General features: G+C 40.9%; 1 protein-coding gene across 4 annotated transcripts in view; it reads left to right on the top strand.

The window, feature by feature from the left end:
- The window catches only part of CREB5 (cAMP responsive element binding protein 5), a 253,831-nt gene that overhangs the window by 173,021 nt on the left and 63,030 nt on the right, over nucleotides 1–17,780 (top strand). For all 4 annotated transcript variants that reach the window (XM_086852843.1, XM_086852837.1, XM_086852832.1 and 1 more), the window contains 2 exons: nucleotides 10,465–10,591; nucleotides 12,681–12,791. In XM_086852843.1, coding sequence (XP_086708969.1) covers nucleotides 10,465–10,591; nucleotides 12,681–12,791 — 238 coding nt within the window. The remainder of the gene's footprint in view (nucleotides 1–10,464; nucleotides 10,592–12,680; nucleotides 12,792–17,780) is intronic.

Genomic DNA, 17,780 nt, shown 5'->3' with positions numbered 1-17,780 from the left:
AGAAGGCAATGTGAATCCTTTAAATTACAAGAGCAAACAACACTGCCTTGGAGCTGATCTCTGTTGAAGTACAGCTGCAGCAGTTCTCCATGACTTTGTTCTATGTGCCTTGAGATTCACCTCTTCGCTGTGCTTCTCATCATTTGTACTAATATAGCTGTCAGCTGGGATTTTTAGCATGTTTAAGAGATGAAGCGTGTGCAAAGGTTCCTCCCAAGAAATGGCATATATTCATTTTGATCTTCATGAAAGTTTGAAGGGAATCAGTGAAGTGGGTTGGGGGTGGGAAGAGGGTCACTGAAGATACATAGCTATTTGGCAGCATTAAAATATTTTTACACCTGGAGATGACTTGCTGAACAGATAATTGAGAGTACACCCTCATGTGTGTGTTCCTCTGCCTCCTCCCCTGCTGCCACCCACTGATACAACCAGCAGCTTTGAGACACTGAGCATATTTGGGGCTGTGACCATGGTGGGCTGTGCTAACTTTCCTCTAGGCTGGAGAGAGAGGTTGGCACCACAGAAACAATGTGCTGATGGCAGAAGTGCTTGGGAAGCAATGAGCCTTTAAAAGCACAGAGTTTGTCTGTGGTATTCTTATTAAAGGATAGGATTAAGAGCTGGATTTTGGTCTGCTGCTGGCATATATCATCTGAGAGTTTTTCAGGCTTCTAATTTTCAATTTTGCTTATTTCCTATCTTGTTTAGGAAATCATGTAGAATTATTTTATATAATGCCTTTCTTAAAGATTTCTACAGTATGTGTTACTTTAATTGTATTTTTAGTGTTGAGTGTAGAATTTAAATCCCAGTAAATAAACAATCTCACATGTATATACATCTACATATTGTCTTCGTTAGTGACTGTGCTCTGCTAACTAGAGCGAGCTCTGCTTTCCATAGTGGATTCAGAAGACTTGTGTCTTGTCAGCAGGAGAGAGACTGAATCTGCCAGTGGCAGATGCTGGACTGGTTTTCTCTCATTTGGGCTGTTTCCTTTAGTCAATCTATTTTCCAGCAAAATTGTGATCAAATCTCTGCTCCATGCCCAACACTAGCATTGCAGCTGCATGTGCTGTGAGTTGTATTGCCACATGGTCCTAAGGCTCAGCAACATTTGGAGCCACTGTCTCTGTACAAGTTCTAGACTGTTGAGCATGAATGAGAAACTGATGGTTTTTATTAGTTTATTAATTTAGAGCTGAAGAAATGTGAAGATTCAGATTAATTGCCTTTTAATTAATATTATTTTATATTTAAATTGCTGGAAGCTTCTTTAGGGGCCTACTTTGTCTTTTTGTTGACTACCCACAGCAGCTGTTTTTCTGTGGGGACCTAAGTTAGGTACCCAAACTGAATTAGCCATGACCAGAAACTGGCCTGCAATTTAAAGCCTTCACTTAAGTAGCAATCTTAATTTGATTAATTAATACAGGACCCTTTTCCCAACCTCTTTGTGCACAGCAACCTTTCTGCTCTAACTTTTACCGTGTTGGATGTGGGGGCCCATGAGGGCAATGTTGAGGAAGAAAAAGTCAAGAGAGGTAAAGCCACCCAAAGTATTAGTATAGCAGTCCTGTCTGCCTGCAGGCACATAAAGACATCAGCAAGTACATCTTTCTTAGACACCCAGGCAGGCAAACATCTCTGAAACACGGGGGCATGAAACTGCTGCTGCAGCATCCATCATCCTCTGAAGGACAGTGAAAACATGTGCTGTCATCTTTGACATTTTAATTGAAAAGAAAGCTTACACAGATTTCGACCTTAAGCAGTATGTTTATACAAGTGTATACAGAGAAATAATCTGTCAGTTCAGTGCAGGCTCATTGCTATAGGAGTTGGTTTAGTAGCTGAACAATCCAACATTAGCTCACACACCTTGCCTTGTTCCATGCCTCAATAATTTTTAGTAGAAATACTTTGCCTAGAGGCATGCAGTTATTAAAAAAGAGGCTCAGCTTGCTTAAAGTCTGGAATTATTAGCTCATGGTAACAAGCCTGCACTGGAGAAACTGTTGGTTCTTTGTTTTCATAACTTTGCTGTAATTCACCATCTTATTTTCAGAGACAAACTTCTGCATTGTTTGGGAAGTTAAGGGAAAAAAAAAAAAGGAGAAAAGAAAAAGAAAAATAAAGCACTTCAAAAAGATTTTTTTAAAATTTTTATTATAAAGAGGGTTTACAAAGCTCTTTTATCTTAGTATTTATATTAAATTGCACTGGTCCAAATAATAAGGTTAAATAAAAAGACAATTTTGAGACATTTGTTTTACTTGATTTCCAGTATAGGGATCAGTTGGTAGTGAGTAATCAGTGAGAGCTCTCTGAAGACCCTCTCAGCCCTTTAACAGTAAAATGTGCTTTTTCTCTGTCCTTTTTGCATAAATCCCTTTCAGATGCAAAGTTGTGCAGATCAAGTAAAATCCATTTGCACTGCTATAACATGTGTGTGAAAGGAGTCACTTGGGCAAATGAGGGCTCCAGCACCTTTAGGTAGCCCTAACCTGGCAGAAGAGTTACTTGGTGTTGTCACTTTCTCTGGATGCTGCAGGTAGATTTCTTTCCAGCTGTTTTACCTGTTGATATTTTTCCTCAATGAGCCTCAGATTTTCAAATTTTCTTGATTTTGCTTGTCAGGCTGGAATCTTAAGCCCAGGTCTAAAAAAGAATGGTCATGTTAAAAAGTGTTTGTGTAAGCTTTATTGCTGTTATTATTCCTGGTTTTAAGTCAGCTACCATTTGATGTATTTGTGTGTTATAGCTACCTATTTTTTCAATGAAAAATGACACACCTTTATTTGTGAGGCTGCAAAATCATTTGTTTTCCTGAAGAGTTAAGCTTGGTTCTGTCTGAGCTGAGGGACTGCAGTGGCAGTGGAATGAGCTTGACATCATTGTTTGCTTTTATGATCAAATATTATTTATGTTGCAGTTTTTTGGGTTTATCCCATTTCTTTTTTTCTTATTTTAGTGCAAGAATGTGTTTTTATATGGGCCAGATCTTTATAATCCTTGAACCTGCCTTTTGCAGCATTTCCCTGTTTTGCTTTAACTATGCCATTATCCTTCACATATCATTTGTGAGTTCCAGCTGTGTGCATAACACTGTGCAGAACATAAACTTCTCCAAGGAGGTTATAGTCCAAGAAACCATTCTAGCTTTTCTTATTTTTCTTGTAATGGGTCAGGCAATAAGACCCAGTGAAATATTTAGAGGGAAAGAAAGATTGAAACCAGCAGTTTCTAAGACCTGTAAGAGCCAAAAGGCAAATGTTAATGGGTTTTGTGAGGCTTCCAAGGACCTGCTGGTCCTTTTACTTGTGCTGAATTTGCAGAGGTTCCTTAAACATGTGTTCAGGAAATATAGGTGGCATTAGCACAACTGGAGTTTCTAAAGGCAAGATTTATCATTGACTAAACCTTTAACTAGACTTTGGCCCACTAAATACATGATGGGGCTGCTGATTCGTGGGGCTTTTCTTCTACAAGCTCAGGTGAAAAGTACTGAATTTTTAACAAATTTTGAAGGCATTTTTCCATAGGATGATAGTATTTTACTGAATATATATATATATATATATCCATTCTCTGGGTATTGTTTGTTTGTTTGTTTTATTCTTTCCCTTCATTTTGGTGTTCTGTGTATTAGAACAAATGATCTAGAATGCATTTCTGGATCTGGTTTGTTTCTAATGAACATCTTCTCCTCAAGTGACATTGAGGGATATTTGAATTGAGAAGCAACACCTCTTTAGTTGCTTTTGACTTCTGTATCATTTAATATCTGTATATGCTGCATCTTGCTCTTTTTGTAATGCTTGTTGCTGAATTCCTTTTTTCTCTGTGCCAGTGTATAGCTTGTTATCTTAATTGTGCCAGCTCTTCTGAGACACTTACATGGACTTTCCCTTCGCTTCTGAATCAAGCTTCTTGTCTTCAAGACTTTTCGAAGCTTAGCCTTATCTTATCTCAGTCCTCCAGTTTCCCATTACAGTGTCAAGCATCACTTTCACTTTGCCAGTGTATTTACCATCAGCTGGTTTCTCTTTCCCAGGCAGAAATCTCTTCTTGTGCAACACTGGGAAAATACCTACAGGTAAAAAATATATGAAGATACATGCATACCCCATTTAAAAATCTCTGCAAAAAGCATAGCTTTGTTTGGATGCTTCCCAAATCCTCCAAGTTATGAGCCACAGTTTTCCCTCTCTAGAGTGTTACCCTTCCTGTGTCTCAGCCTTAGTTACTCCCTTCCTCTTGCAAACTTCCTCGGTCCTGTCATTTCTGAGCATACCAGCTAAATAAAAAACATACAAAGAAACAAAAAGGCAACCAGAGTTGTGCCTCTAAATTGTCTCCAGTTCTTTAGCATATTTATTTGCTTGTGTGTTCTATCTCTGTCTTCTACTTTTCATCTGGTTTGTGTCCCTAGAATGTAAACACGCTCTGTATGAATTGTCTCTTATCTGTGTTTGTACAGTGCCAGGCTCAATGGGGTCCCGGTCCCGGCTGGGACCTTTGGGCACCACCACAATATAAATGTCTGCTACTGATAATAATAATCTGCCCACATCATGCAGATGTCTGAATTATCTGAGAAATACAAACGAGGATCTTTACTAGGTTGGCAGGGAGCCATGAATTCTAGGTGCCAGTTTTCTTTTCCCCTGAATATGGTTTGGTTCCCTGAAAAATCCTGGTGACACAAGCCTCCCACTTCTTGGAAAGCTTGGCTCTCTGGTGATGATGTGATTAAAGCATCGTTAAACATGGGATACAGCAGGTCAGGTGAGGTCCCTTGCAACTATGTGAAGTATTCCAAGTACTGGTCTGATGCTTTGTTGTTGCTTTCCCTCGTGTTTATTTTTTCTTTCCTCCTCTAAATGACAAATGGATAAATTGAAGCTAGACAGAACTGCCCTATTTTGTGGGTGGGGAAATAATGGATCACAAATGAGGAAAGCTCTAGTTTTCTGATAGGTTTTTAAATAATGGCAGTGTGGATCAAGAAACAGCAGACAAGCAGTAAATGAGGCAACCCATTCAGTCATTTCTCAGATTAAAACATCCCCTCCATGTCTTTGCCTCTGACTGAATTATTCAAATATTGAAGGCCCAGGACAGCACTTGGGCCAGGTACTCTGGCTGCAGTAGCTGCTGTAAATGCAGCTTGCAGATGGTCTGTGGAAACAAATGCTTCAGGAAACGTACTTTCTGCAACAAAAAGTTTAATTGTGGCAGTACCTGGCTGTCAATGAGAGTTCCAGAGGGTAAACTGCAGCCAGCTGTGCTTTTTCTTAGGCTATGGTAGGCTTCTTGGGGGCTTCACCCTGAAAGCCACACAAACCACATGCACATACTGGAGACCCTTGGAGAGATCCAGGCTGCTGGCGTGCACTGATTGCTCCTCATTACATTGGTCATAACAATATCATTGCTGACTTATTCACATCTGTCTCCCTACTGCTTCTACTCACTCTCCCTCATTTTTAACTTGATCTCCAAGCTCTTTGGGGCAAAACCTCACCTCACCCACATATTTTAAAGCAAGGCTTCTAGGCACTGTTGTAATAAATATGTAGATACGTACCTGTTTATACATATATATAAAAACTATGACAGTCTAATCAAGTGTGTTGTGTAACAGCAGTGTGGTACAGAAACCCCTCAGCCAGTGCTGACCTGACATGGCAAATTTCCACAGCACAACCTGTGGGCTGCCCTGGTGTGAGCTGGCTGGGTCTGAAGGCTATGGAAAGTCAAGAGACGAGTTCCTTTACCCCCGTGCAACTTGGTGTACTTCTGGCTAAACTTTTTCCACACCAGAGCTAGCTGAAGTGTTAAAAATGGGGTTGTGATGTAGATATTCTTGATGACCTTGCACGAATGTTACGTGCCAGGGGAGTAAGGAGCAGGAGAGAGGTCATGGTAAGACCCACTGACCCAGAGTGCCTTACCATAATAGAAAACATTCTGCAGTGATACTTTAAATAGCATCTGCCCAAGTTGTCCTTGAAGACTTCAAGTTAAGGGAAGCCTAGTCTTTTAATAGACAAGTGTAGTGTTTAGTCATCAGGCAGTCAATTGCATCATATCAGACGGAGTATTTGGTATTAATCAAGGAGGCACACACTGAAGTATATATCCCAGATACTTGGTTGCATGAGAGGAGTTATCTTTAATCATTGGGTAGAGTCGTATGATGGAACATGATCAGTCACCATGGCTTAGCAGGGTACCACCCATCTGTTTCAATGTTAATAAGGGTGACTCATGGTGTTAGCATGACCATGCAGAGGAAGAGGAGCCAACGTGGTCAGTTGCAGCAGCTTGGCTAACATGTGGTATTTTACTAAGCCACCGTAACGCTGACTACCCAGCCACGTATGCCCAAAGAGACAGCATACAAATGCTGACCAAAGCCCTACCATGTCCAACAGCAGGCTTCCACTGGAACACAATAAGAATTCTTAAATTTTGGAAAAATTCCATCGATAGCCAGATTTTCAGTGAGGCTGAGCATCTGTCAGTTCTCTATATTATATGGCCTTTATCTATGATCTGTTTGCCCAACAGCCCTATTTATTTAGCAACACAGGTGCCAAGGAATGAAAACCTCCCAGTCACCAATATTGATTGGCAGGCTGCAGGCAGTACATCCTCAGCATTCACAAAGAGAGGAGCAGATTGAATCTGTCCACCATTAAAAATAACAATTATAAACTCTTGCTAACTTTCTTTGCTGCCATATAGAAAGCAACAACAAAAGAGGTTGTGTTGTCCTTGGAAGAGATGTCTTAGACAAATTGAGTATCTCAGCCTGTAGGGTCCTGTGGCATACACATTCCCTGATTTCTGAGAGAGTGAGTGTGCAGGTGCACGTGCTAAACCTGTGTTCAGTGTAGGAGCAAGGGAAGTATCCATGAGTACTGGGAAATATCAGTTTCCCTGATATGGGATGGGGGAATCCGGTGTGCATTATGTAGCACTTTTATCGATGGCAGGAGCACTGCAGGCTTTCCAACAAAGAGGCTCAGGCCTTGAAGTGCAAGGCTTCTCCGACTGCACCCCTTTTGAAAAACAGACTTGGGAACAGACTAGCAGGAGTGTAGTATGAAAGAATACCTGAAGAACTGAAGATTTTTTTTTTTTTCCTCTAGCTAAGTGTGAAGTATGTGCTTTCCCCCGAAATGAAGCAGTGTTAAAGGTAAAGTGGGGGACAGCAAGGAAGCTTCTTTGCCATTTTAATAAATACCAATAATTCCCTTTTGCCCATGCCCCATATTCCCAAACTAATTAAAGCAACTTTGCAGATTTTTTTGGATCTGGAACATATAAGCAAAACCCAAACCATTCAGTCCCTTGAGAATCACTTGCACAAATTCTATAGGTTAGGCCAAAATAAGTTTCTGTCAAACAGCCTAACACCTAAGCTTATTACAAAACTGGTGAATTGTACAAAGGGTCTGTATGTAGGGCACTCTCAGAATGAATAAAGGTGGGAGTGGGCTCTTTTCACGGTACTTGTTTTACTTTGACCCCGCTGAAAACTTGAGCAGTGTTTTTATTGAAAGTGTAGCTCTGACCAGTGCAGTTCCCACAGATTCTATTCCATAGATCACACATCCTAGCTGGTGGACTCAGAGGGCTGCAGAGTGGGCAGGTGGGTGCACACCTCAGTCTCATCCCAGGCCAGGCAGGAGTGTGCAGCAGTGCTTTCTCCTTTCCTGCCCACTCCTCCCACCCACTCTCCAGGAGCTGTGCATCCCCAGTCAGGGCTGCAGCACACTCTCTTATGCCCCTCAAATGCCCCAGGATGGGGCTCCAGCCCTTCCTTCTGTTACATGGACTTTAAAGCATGAGAAGATCTGTTCGAGTTTGTTGGCTGCTCTGCAGGGCAGTAGTTCTGGTATGGGCCAGTGGGAAGTGGGCCCTGTTTGTGGGGGTCACCACAGCCTCTAAAAACTGAACTGAGATCTCTTCCTGACATTCAACCTGGTATCTCCTTGCTATTTTCTTTTCCAAAGAGTGCTGAATCTGCTTTTCATGCTGTTTTGGCCCTGTCCTACTGATTTGTCAAGTTCTCATGTGTGAATGAGTGCTGGCATATGGAGCAGCTGGGTTTAAGTGGACAGTAGAATGGGTCAGGGTTTGTGTACTTTGAGTATATCTTCTAAGCTCATTTTTCCTGCACTGCATCCATTCCACTTATGCCACCTCCACAGCTCCCCAGGCTTAGCTGTGTGCTGAGCTGACTGTAGAGCTGCATATCCCAGAAATTCATTCATGCTCCCTCACACAACTTACTGCACTCTCTCACAGGATTGCACCACACATTTGGAAAATGTTGTCTTGAGTTTTTTTAAGGTGATATGAAGATGCAAGTGCATCATATTCCTCCATCAGCAGATAACCAGGGAGGAATAGGAACAACTCCTTGTCTGTATCTGAGATACATTTATTGTTATTTTTGGGCTTCTTTCTTCCCCTTTTGAATGAGTACTGTATGTGTCTGGGAGGATTTTTAAAACATCCTTCAAAACACAGGCTTTTTCTCTCCACGGAGAACCAAGACAAAAGGATGGGTTCAGTTGTGTGCAGCTGCTAAAAGAGGGCAGCTGAGGGCAGAAGGGTGGGAGGAGCAGAGTGTCTGAGTATGGGGGAATTGTCAGGGCAAGGATTTTGAGGTGGCATTTGTTGGGATAGAAATGTTTCTAGGGAAACAGAGTTGAAGAGATGAGTGTTAAAGGACTGCAAGTCCAAGGATGTGAAATGCTGGGGAGTTTTAAAGAAAAGGGGATTAGGTGGTTTGAATTCTTGGCAAAAGAGAAGGAGACTTGTATGTCAGAAGAAGGTGGTTTTGCCATCAGACAGGCACCTACACTTTGGATGTGATGTCCTCCATACTGGATGTCTGTGAATCCGATCACTCACAGCCTTTGGGCTTTTTGCACATTATTAGATAACTGGAAGTGACAGCTAAAGTTAGAGGAGTGTTTTATGTATTTGTGGTTGACAGTACCACTTGCAATTGGAGGGGCAAAATGTAAAGCCCCATCATTTGGTGTGACACAGTTCAGGACAAGCAGGATAGTTTTACCCCTTGCTCCTCTAAGGTTATGACTGCTTCCCCTGACCAGGTTAGCCCAATTTTGAGGCTTTTATGGCTAGTGGATTCATCACTGAAGCAAAGGATGCTTCTGCCGAGGCTTTGAATCAGCTGTGAAGCTTAGAGGTTCTAAACACCTTAGACTTTTTCCATGATAGCCCCTGAAGAGGCTCTTCAAATTCCCAGGTTATGTATGTACCTTTTTATCCAGTCTTTCTCGTACCTTTAGGGGCAGCTCTTCTTCCCAATAAACAGTCTAAACTGTGTGCTACACAGAAGAGCATCTTGCTCTCTGAGAATTTAACACACCTACTTGTACTTTCACTGTTTGTTGAGGCACTGTAAGTGAAAATTTTATTTTCAAGCTTTTTGAAAGCTTGAAAAGGTAGCAAATTGCATTCACTCAAAATTTTAAGCAACTCACACTTTCTTCAAAATGAAAAAAAAACACACACACCCCAAAACAACAAAAACCTGATAACAAAATTCCCAAGGCCACATTCTTAACAGCTTTTTACAAAGTGTAGTCCCAACATTGTTTAATCCATCAATTTTATGGTTCTTCTTTGTAAGTGGGCCTGCTTTCTCACATGTAGTTTTCCCTGTGCCGTACTTAAAAAAATCCTTCTAAATCTTTTGAACCCCTTTTGCCAAAACAATTCACTCTGCTTTTCTGTAGTCCATATGTTTTGCTTTCATAAACTGCTTAATCTGAATGTAATTGTCCTAATTTTATTTCTACTCTTTCCCCCCTCCCCCATTTTTTATGCCCTGGTGGTGTGCTAAGTGGTAAAATTAGTAATCTTGCTAACAACAAAGGCTTGGTAGCTTTTCACAGGAGAGATTTTCAAGAGTGATTTGACATACTCATTTTAGAGTAGCTTATTTACAAGTGATACAATTTCAAAATTAATTTGAGGGTGGTTAATTTTTTGTCATAGTCTGCAATACTACCATCCAGATATTTTTGTTCCTGAGGGCTAAACTTGCAGTGCAGTAATGCCAGCAGATTTTTCTGGCTGGTCTGTGGAAAATCTTTCTTGTACCATCATTTGCACTGTACTATGCAGAAGTGCCCACACTGACACCAGCTGATACATTTACATTCATGTTATATATCTGATGAACTATACTGGTGCTTTAACTGATAAAGAAAAAAAGGAAGGTGATTCATCTTCTTCTTGAAAACTTTATGTTCCACTGATTTATGCAGGAAAGGACAAATCCTGGGTTGGTTTTTCTGCGCCTGCTTGTCTGGAGCTGCCTGTGCCTACCAATGGCTGGCAGGGTAAGGCTTGTTTTGGTCTCCACAGCCCATGACAGCTTTCTTTTCTTTTCCTTTCTTCTAGGCCTGTCCCAGGTTCTCTGTCTTCACTACTGCACCTACACAACCGACAAAGACAGCCTATGCCTGCCTCTATGCCCGGCACCCTGCCCAACCCTACCATGCCAGGATCTTCTGCTGTACTCATGCCTGTAAGTTTTCTGATTTGGCTTCTTTGCAGGGTGGAAAGTTGTGTTGTGTTTGATTCAGTCTAAGCAGAGGTGAAAGCCTGCTGGATTTTGTAAAAACCCAGTGTAATAACCATCTTTGGTGCTTCACCTTAGAGTATTTTTGATTAAGTTAGTGTCCTGCTAATTAGTGTGAGAGTGATCAGAAGCAGTTTACATGAGACTACAATTTGTGATTCTCTTGTTCATGAGATCAGTATGTCTGTGCTGGAACAAAAAGATTTTTCTGAATTCAGAAAAAAAAAAAACCTGGAAAAGCAATGTACATAAGTTATGTCAGTGAACTGTAAGTGATCCTCTTGTGTGGGAGATAACCAGTTAAAAAGAAAGAAATGTGATTTGCTTTTCTGGCCTGTTAACTTGCCCTTATTGAGAACTAGGTAACAATTGCTGCTCATCTTTCATCATTTCCAGAGGGATGGGAATGTTTCCCTTCTTATGGAAGCCAAAGGGCTGCTTTACAACTGTAACTTCAAATTTTGAATGATTTTAACCTTTTAACCTTTTCAGTAGAAGACATTTGGGCAGGTTAGAGGTGGAAAAGAGTAAGGATGACGCGGGGAAGAGGAGATGGAGAAAAAATAAGTTTTTGCTTCATTTCACTGTGTTCAGTTTGCAAGACAAACCTGAGAGAAATTGACCATGGGAGGGAGAACAGCACTGCTTGTTCTGGCTTTGCTGGATCAAGGGATCTGCAGGGATACAAAGATTCAGGTTAGGCTGCTATTTGAGAAGTCATGAATAAGTTATTAATTATTAACCTGTCAATAACGCTCCCCTGGAATATCGATCGGGAAATTTAACAAAAAAAACCCTAAGACATGTAATTGTGGGAAGTTTTTTTCTGGCATGACTCCCAGAGAACCTGAAATGCAGCAAACATCCAGCAACAGTGTAAGTTCAGTGGCTTCAGTCTGCTGGTGAGGAGCCCTTTGGGCAGCTGTACTTGCGGACGAGCAGGTGTGTTCTGGCTGTGGGCCCTGGAGATACGAGCATGGAGGTGAGGCAAACCCTGTCAGCCCTGGCTGCTCCTCCTGCTCCACAGCGCTCCTGAAAGGGCTGCAGGGGAGATGCCAGCGGGAGCTGCTCCTGCCCCTTGGAGAAAGGGTAAGGAGGCAGCTTTTCCCTGCCAGTGGGCAGAGGGATAGTCACATTTCCCCAAAGCCCAGCACCCATTTTTGCAGGCATTGTGGAGGGTGGAGACAACGCTTCACCACAAAACAATACCTCCCCTGCTTGGATTACACAGAAAGGCCCCAAAGTGTCTTTTTATAGGAGCCAAAGGTTTGGCAGACAGGCTCAAAGCAAGGTGGGACGCTCAGCTCTGTCTGGAAGCAGCACCATAATCCTGCTTTACCACCCTTGACAAGGCCTAGCAGTGTGCAGGGTTTGTCTCTTTTAGGGGAATACCCTCCAGGAAATTATTTTGTAGAGGATTTAGTGCCATTAGGTTTTGTTTGTATCACTCCCTCCCAGCCTAGGGAGAGTTGCTTGTAGAAAGGGCTCTGAACAGCCAGGAGAAGTTTTGCTTTCTTTTTTGCTATCTCAGCAGTGCATGAAAGCTTCCCTTACAAGACATGTAGAAAACTCTTCCCAGCTGAGCAGTCTGAGTGAAGGAAAACCAGCCAACTTGTTTTCCATATGCTTGAGATTGTAGATTTTTATTTATGCTTTTAACAAGCTGAGTTGGGCTGCACTGGGAGGGGAAGCTACAATTTTATACAGTGATGCTTTTAAAACCACTTAACTCTGAGTGTTGTTATATTGGAAAGGGAGAAAATCATTACAAAAAAGCGCAAACCTGGGTGGCTGCAACATTTGTTTATTAAAGAACCCCTTTCTTTATAATTGGCTGGGAGTTTTCAGGGCCGATTCTGATGAAACACACGCCTACGTGCACACACATATGCAATTCATGACACAGATTGTTATTTTCCCAGTCATGACTTGAAGAAATAAAGCTGAGTCCATTTAAATAGAAACCGAGAGTAAATTCTTGCAAATGTCGCCAGATGTTTTCAAACCTTTTTTTTTTTATTATTTCTTTTGAAAGATGGAGCGACAAATGTCAATGAATTCCAACATCATGGGGATGCAAGGGCCGAACCTCAATAATCCGTGTGCTTCACCTCAAGTTCCCCCAATGCATTCAGAAGCCAAAATGGTAAAAAGAGAATTTTTTTTTTAAATTACTGTGTTTTCTCATTTTGCTGTTGCATACCAGTTTCCCAGACAGTGGGGGGGATGTAGCCAGACACTGCTTACTTCATTCTTAGTCATACGTTATACTCTTTTTTAATATGCTGCAGTAAATTGCCTTTGTGTCTATGAACTCTCAAGATGTCCTTAGTCCTAAGTGATCTCTCGGTGAGAGGGAACTGAAGGGCGAGCTATCTGATCCATACTGTGCTAAACAGGATTTTTGGTGCAGGTCAGTAGAATTTAAGCAAATGGTCTGGCTATTTCTCTTATGGTGTCTGTGCTCCACAATTTGATCTAAAGAAAATTGTCAGTTAATAAAGAGTGCAGTATAAAGTGTGTGCTGCAGAGGGAGTGTACATCGTCCTTGTTTTTTCCAGATAGGAGCATAGTGTGTCAGAGAAGCATACCAAACTAGATATATATATCTATATATCTATATATCTATATATCTATATATCTATCTATCTATATATCTATATATCTATATATCTATAGACAGATGGATAGATAGATTTATAGATATAAATATATATATAAAACTGGGATATTTCAGAATTTGAACAAATGTGATAAAAAAAAAACAAAATTGTTTTTTAAAGTTGTTCTACATCTTAAAATGTCAAGGCTTCGCAGGTATATGTACTGACACAGGATTAATGTAGGTAAACTAAACTACAGGTGGACATTTGTAAGTTTTCCTCAGCTTATATGCACTCTTGTGGAGGTACTTGGGACTAATTTCCTTGGAATCAAGTTACCAGTGTAGAAACACTTTGGCTTTTTAAGTTTCAGAACTGACATTTGCTGCTGTCTGATGGCAATATGAAGACAGAAGTTTTTAGCTTTAACTCTGTAGGATTTTTATCCTCTCAATATATCTCATCATCATGAAAAACAAGAGTAACTTCATTGAACATCTTTCAGTGGCATTTCTCCAAGGTAAAATTGCCATAAGTGAGAGAATGAAATCAAGCCGACAAAGATTAAGCAATCACATGTTTTATATGTTTCTACTTTACATGACTGGTACAGCTTTTAAAGTTGTTGTCATCTATCCTGAGGCAAAGGAAAATATCTATTTGTCTATAGGCATGGAGCACACAGGAGACTCTGGGTTAAGAGGAGCAACACATACGAGTTTATTCTACCTCTGTTTTCTTAGGTTGGGTAGGTCATGCCTTTGCCTCACTGTTGGTCTGGGTTAGATTGTTAACCCAACCTCTGTTAACACTCTCTCTAAAACCACATTCCATAAACATGCAGCCATTTGGCCAGAAGAAGAATGATAGCCAAAAACGCTGGCTCCCCCAGCCAAGGAAAACCTGTGGTCGAGAGCTCTCTCTGCTGTACCACACAGTGACGGTGACATGCCAAATGGCAACGGCATCTGCAGCAGAGCTTGTTAAAAACTTTTTGGAATAGGCAAGTGTTTTTTCAATGCAAGTGTAGCTGAGCCAAGCTAAATACTCCTTGGCTGAATAAATCAAAAACTGTTTTGGGGACTAAAGGTTCTGTAGTTTACTCTCTCCCCACACCCCCTGCCTCTTTTTTACTGGTAGTGTGAGACTGCCTAAGAACAGGATTAAATTATTGGTGCATATGGTGAGAATTCTGTGCTTTAATAACTAAAACTGTGCATTAATACAAATTACCTTTTAATCTGGATAAGCAGGCTTTGTCCCTAAATCTAATGTATTAAAGACATTTTAATGCATGAAGAAATTGTTATCAGATCCAAAATGTGGTGTAGTGAACAAGCAGAGCCTTTACTTCTCAGGGCCTTTCTGCCACTCTTCCAAGGGTAGGAAAAAATCTGCACACGTTAACTCTTTAGAGGTATAATTCAGAGTTCCAGGACTTTTTCTCTTTTCAAATGCAGGTGTGGGGTTTTAAAAATATTTTATATTTCTATATTCTAATTTTATACTTTAGTTTCTGTGTAAGCCCACATGCAATATAAAAAGCCTCTTCATTTAGCCACTGATTTGAGGAATATGAATCTATTAACAATAATCTGCGTGAATACAAAGTAGAAAAAAATCAGGAAATATTCAGAGCAAAATTATTTCTTACATGTAAATTCATGGATTTTAAATCAGAATCATCTGTGTTACAGGGATGTTTGTTCTTATTGTTAAGTATTTCACTTTTCCTCATGCTTAAAGCATGATACTTCACATACTCTGGTGACTCAGTTAAAAGTGAGAGTGCTTAGTACCTTATCACACTCTGTCCTGCATTAGGAAAGGATTTCAGAGTTCCCTGGGTTCTGCTAATGCTATTACTGCTGGTGCATTCAGCATTGCTTATGTTCTCTTTGGCTGGCCCCACCCTGAGAAGAATGTATGTGTCAAACACCAGAAAGAGTCATCTAAGATGCTTGTGGCTAGTGACTGAAGTAACTGGAGAAGTCCAGGGGACTTTGAGCCTAATCATCAGGTGCCCAAATCCATGGGAGTATCAGCACTTTTGGGAGGCCTACGTGAGAGAATGAGGGACAGGCTCCTCTAAACGTGAGACCCAGATGTGTGACAGGCCCTTCTGGCCTCATGGCGATAAGTACCTGAGCAGTGCAAGTGCAATTGGGCATGCAGCAGTCATAATGCTGTTTGGTGACACATGGGACCTAATTTGCCTCTGTAAAATGTATGTGAATAAATAATATCAGTAGGGATGCTGTGTGATGCCAGGTGTTTTAAAGACAGCTAATAGATGGCAAAAGGTCCATGCCCTTGAGTTGTTCATAATTTGTTTATAGTGGGAAATGGAAGCCAGCCTGATAAATATATACATTGTCTGACATACAAGCACATCTACACACAAACAGAGAATATGTGTGACTTTTATGTAATGTTTCTACAATAAGCAATACGTATTTTAATTACCTTGTATCACCTGGCATGTATGGAAAGCCCCACTCTGCCACCCAAGATGCTTACTTCCTGGTTTAATTTTTTCAGGAGAACATTCCATCAAGTATTAAGGTATTATAGATGACATCCCAGAATTGATTTAATTTATCACAGCAATCTCAGTGTCCCTCACAGTATGCCTCTCAATTAGGTTATCACCTAATGCTTTAAAACTGTCCTAGTAAATGAATGAGTGAACATCTAAATCAATACTGCTTTCTTCTTAGATTCACAGCCGAGTGGATAAAACTCTTATGCTGTCCACCAAAAACACACATTGATTTTATATTAAAATATATTGCACTGGAAAGAGGAGGAAACATATAGCTCTTAAGTGTACATGGTAAAAAATATGCAGAGTCGCACGTGTAGCATATTAACATGTGGTTCAGTAGGCTGAAAGTATTATGAAGTTGGAACTGTTGACGATGCCTTTGCCTTAATATACTGCCTACATACAGCTTGCTTTTGCAGTTTCAGAGTAGTGGAGGTTTTAGAACTCAGAAGTGTGATACTGTGTGGATTACTGGAGTGAAAGATAAATAGTGTGCACTGAACTGCTGTAAGCCTGTGTGACAGCAGGTCTTTTCGATGGAGCTGAGGCCTTTCTCTCCAAGTTTTGCAAGGCATTGATCTTTACCTGCAGAAATTTATGGCCTCTGAAAGGAGGTATAAAAAGCAGGCTGGCAATGAAAGAAATGAATTTAAAAATACAGTTTTCAATTTAATCTATTAATTTTTTCTTTTACAATTTCTGCCTGCCACTTGCTGGATATGTAGTTTAATAAAATTTAAACTAGATGTTATATGTGTAGTTTGGCTGTGCCTGTAATCCTGACAGAAAGTGAAGAAAAGAGAAAAAAGAAAAGGAAAAAAAAAAAAGAAAATAGAAAAAAGAAGAGAAAAGAGAAAAGAAAAAAATTATTTCTGTATCAGAATTGCACAAGACTGTGGGCTGTTGTAATCATTACTAGGTTGAACAGCAAAAAATTTAAAAAAAAATAAAATTTGAAAGTGTTTGTCAGATGAAAGAGTGAAAACATAACCAGAAAAGAAAAGTAATAAATTGTTAGACTGCATGTCCCTAATTATAATTTGAAAATAACCAAACCTCCTAATATGCCTAAGAATGCCGGACAGCTTTGGCAGAGGAGAGAAATGAAAGAAATTACAGTGAGCCAGTTGTCATCAGCACTAATTTTTGTTCAACTTAATTAGAGGTAAGGGTCCAGATCCTACTGGAGGCTGTGTAAATCCAGTGCAGGCATCACTCAGCTCTCCATCCCAGAGGAAAGGCCAGGCTGTCTGCAGAGACCCGGCTGCCTTTGGTATGGCTCTAAGACGTGTTGCTATCTGCAGGAACACACCACACCAGCCAAACGGGAAAGGCTCGGCCATGAAGGTCGAGGGATGCAGATTATTGTGTGAGTTTGGATGGAGTCTTCTGCTGCTCCTTGTTTTACAAATATCATGTAACAAATGTTTCTGTGCCTGTGAGCTGCGATGGTGCAGCCGGTGCAAAGCCAGAAGCAGCTGGAATAACCTCTCACCCAGCCCCGCTCTGGTACTCGGCTCGGCCATTGCAGCAGCCCTTGGATGTGGAAGCAAAAAGTGCTGCCCAAACAGCAGTGGCTGGGACAGCTGGTGGCCGTGGGAAGGACATCCCTCTGGATTCCTGCTCTGGGACCAGCTTTGCAAGGTTTCCATGCTGATTTCAGGCAAGGGGCTGACACAGGCAGGGTCAGAGCCACTGAAACTCTAGGTTTAGATATTTCCCACTTCCTCACTGAAGATACTTTGTTGAACAAAATAAACCTTTTAAAGTCTACGTTTTCCTATCAAGCTGGCTGCGAATGGAATCACAATAGAACAGCACATCCTGCTTCAGGGCCAGAAGGCTTTTCTTTGCATAGATTCTGGACTGCTGAACAGAAAGAAAAATGTTGCATCTCTGCAGAGCTTTCAGCAGCAATTGCTCATCTTGTACTTCACAATAAAGCAATGAAAGCAACGTAAGAGAAAAAAAAAATGTGCAAAGC

The sequence above is a fragment of the Cyanistes caeruleus genome, chromosome 1, assembly GCF_971803275.1.
Source record: "Cyanistes caeruleus chromosome 1, bCyaCae1.hap1.1, whole genome shotgun sequence".
NCBI classification, from domain to species: domain Eukaryota; kingdom Metazoa; phylum Chordata; class Aves; order Passeriformes; family Paridae; genus Cyanistes; species Cyanistes caeruleus.
The sequence above is the reverse complement of the archived record's forward strand: the minus strand, read 5'-3'. Positions and strand labels throughout refer to the sequence as shown.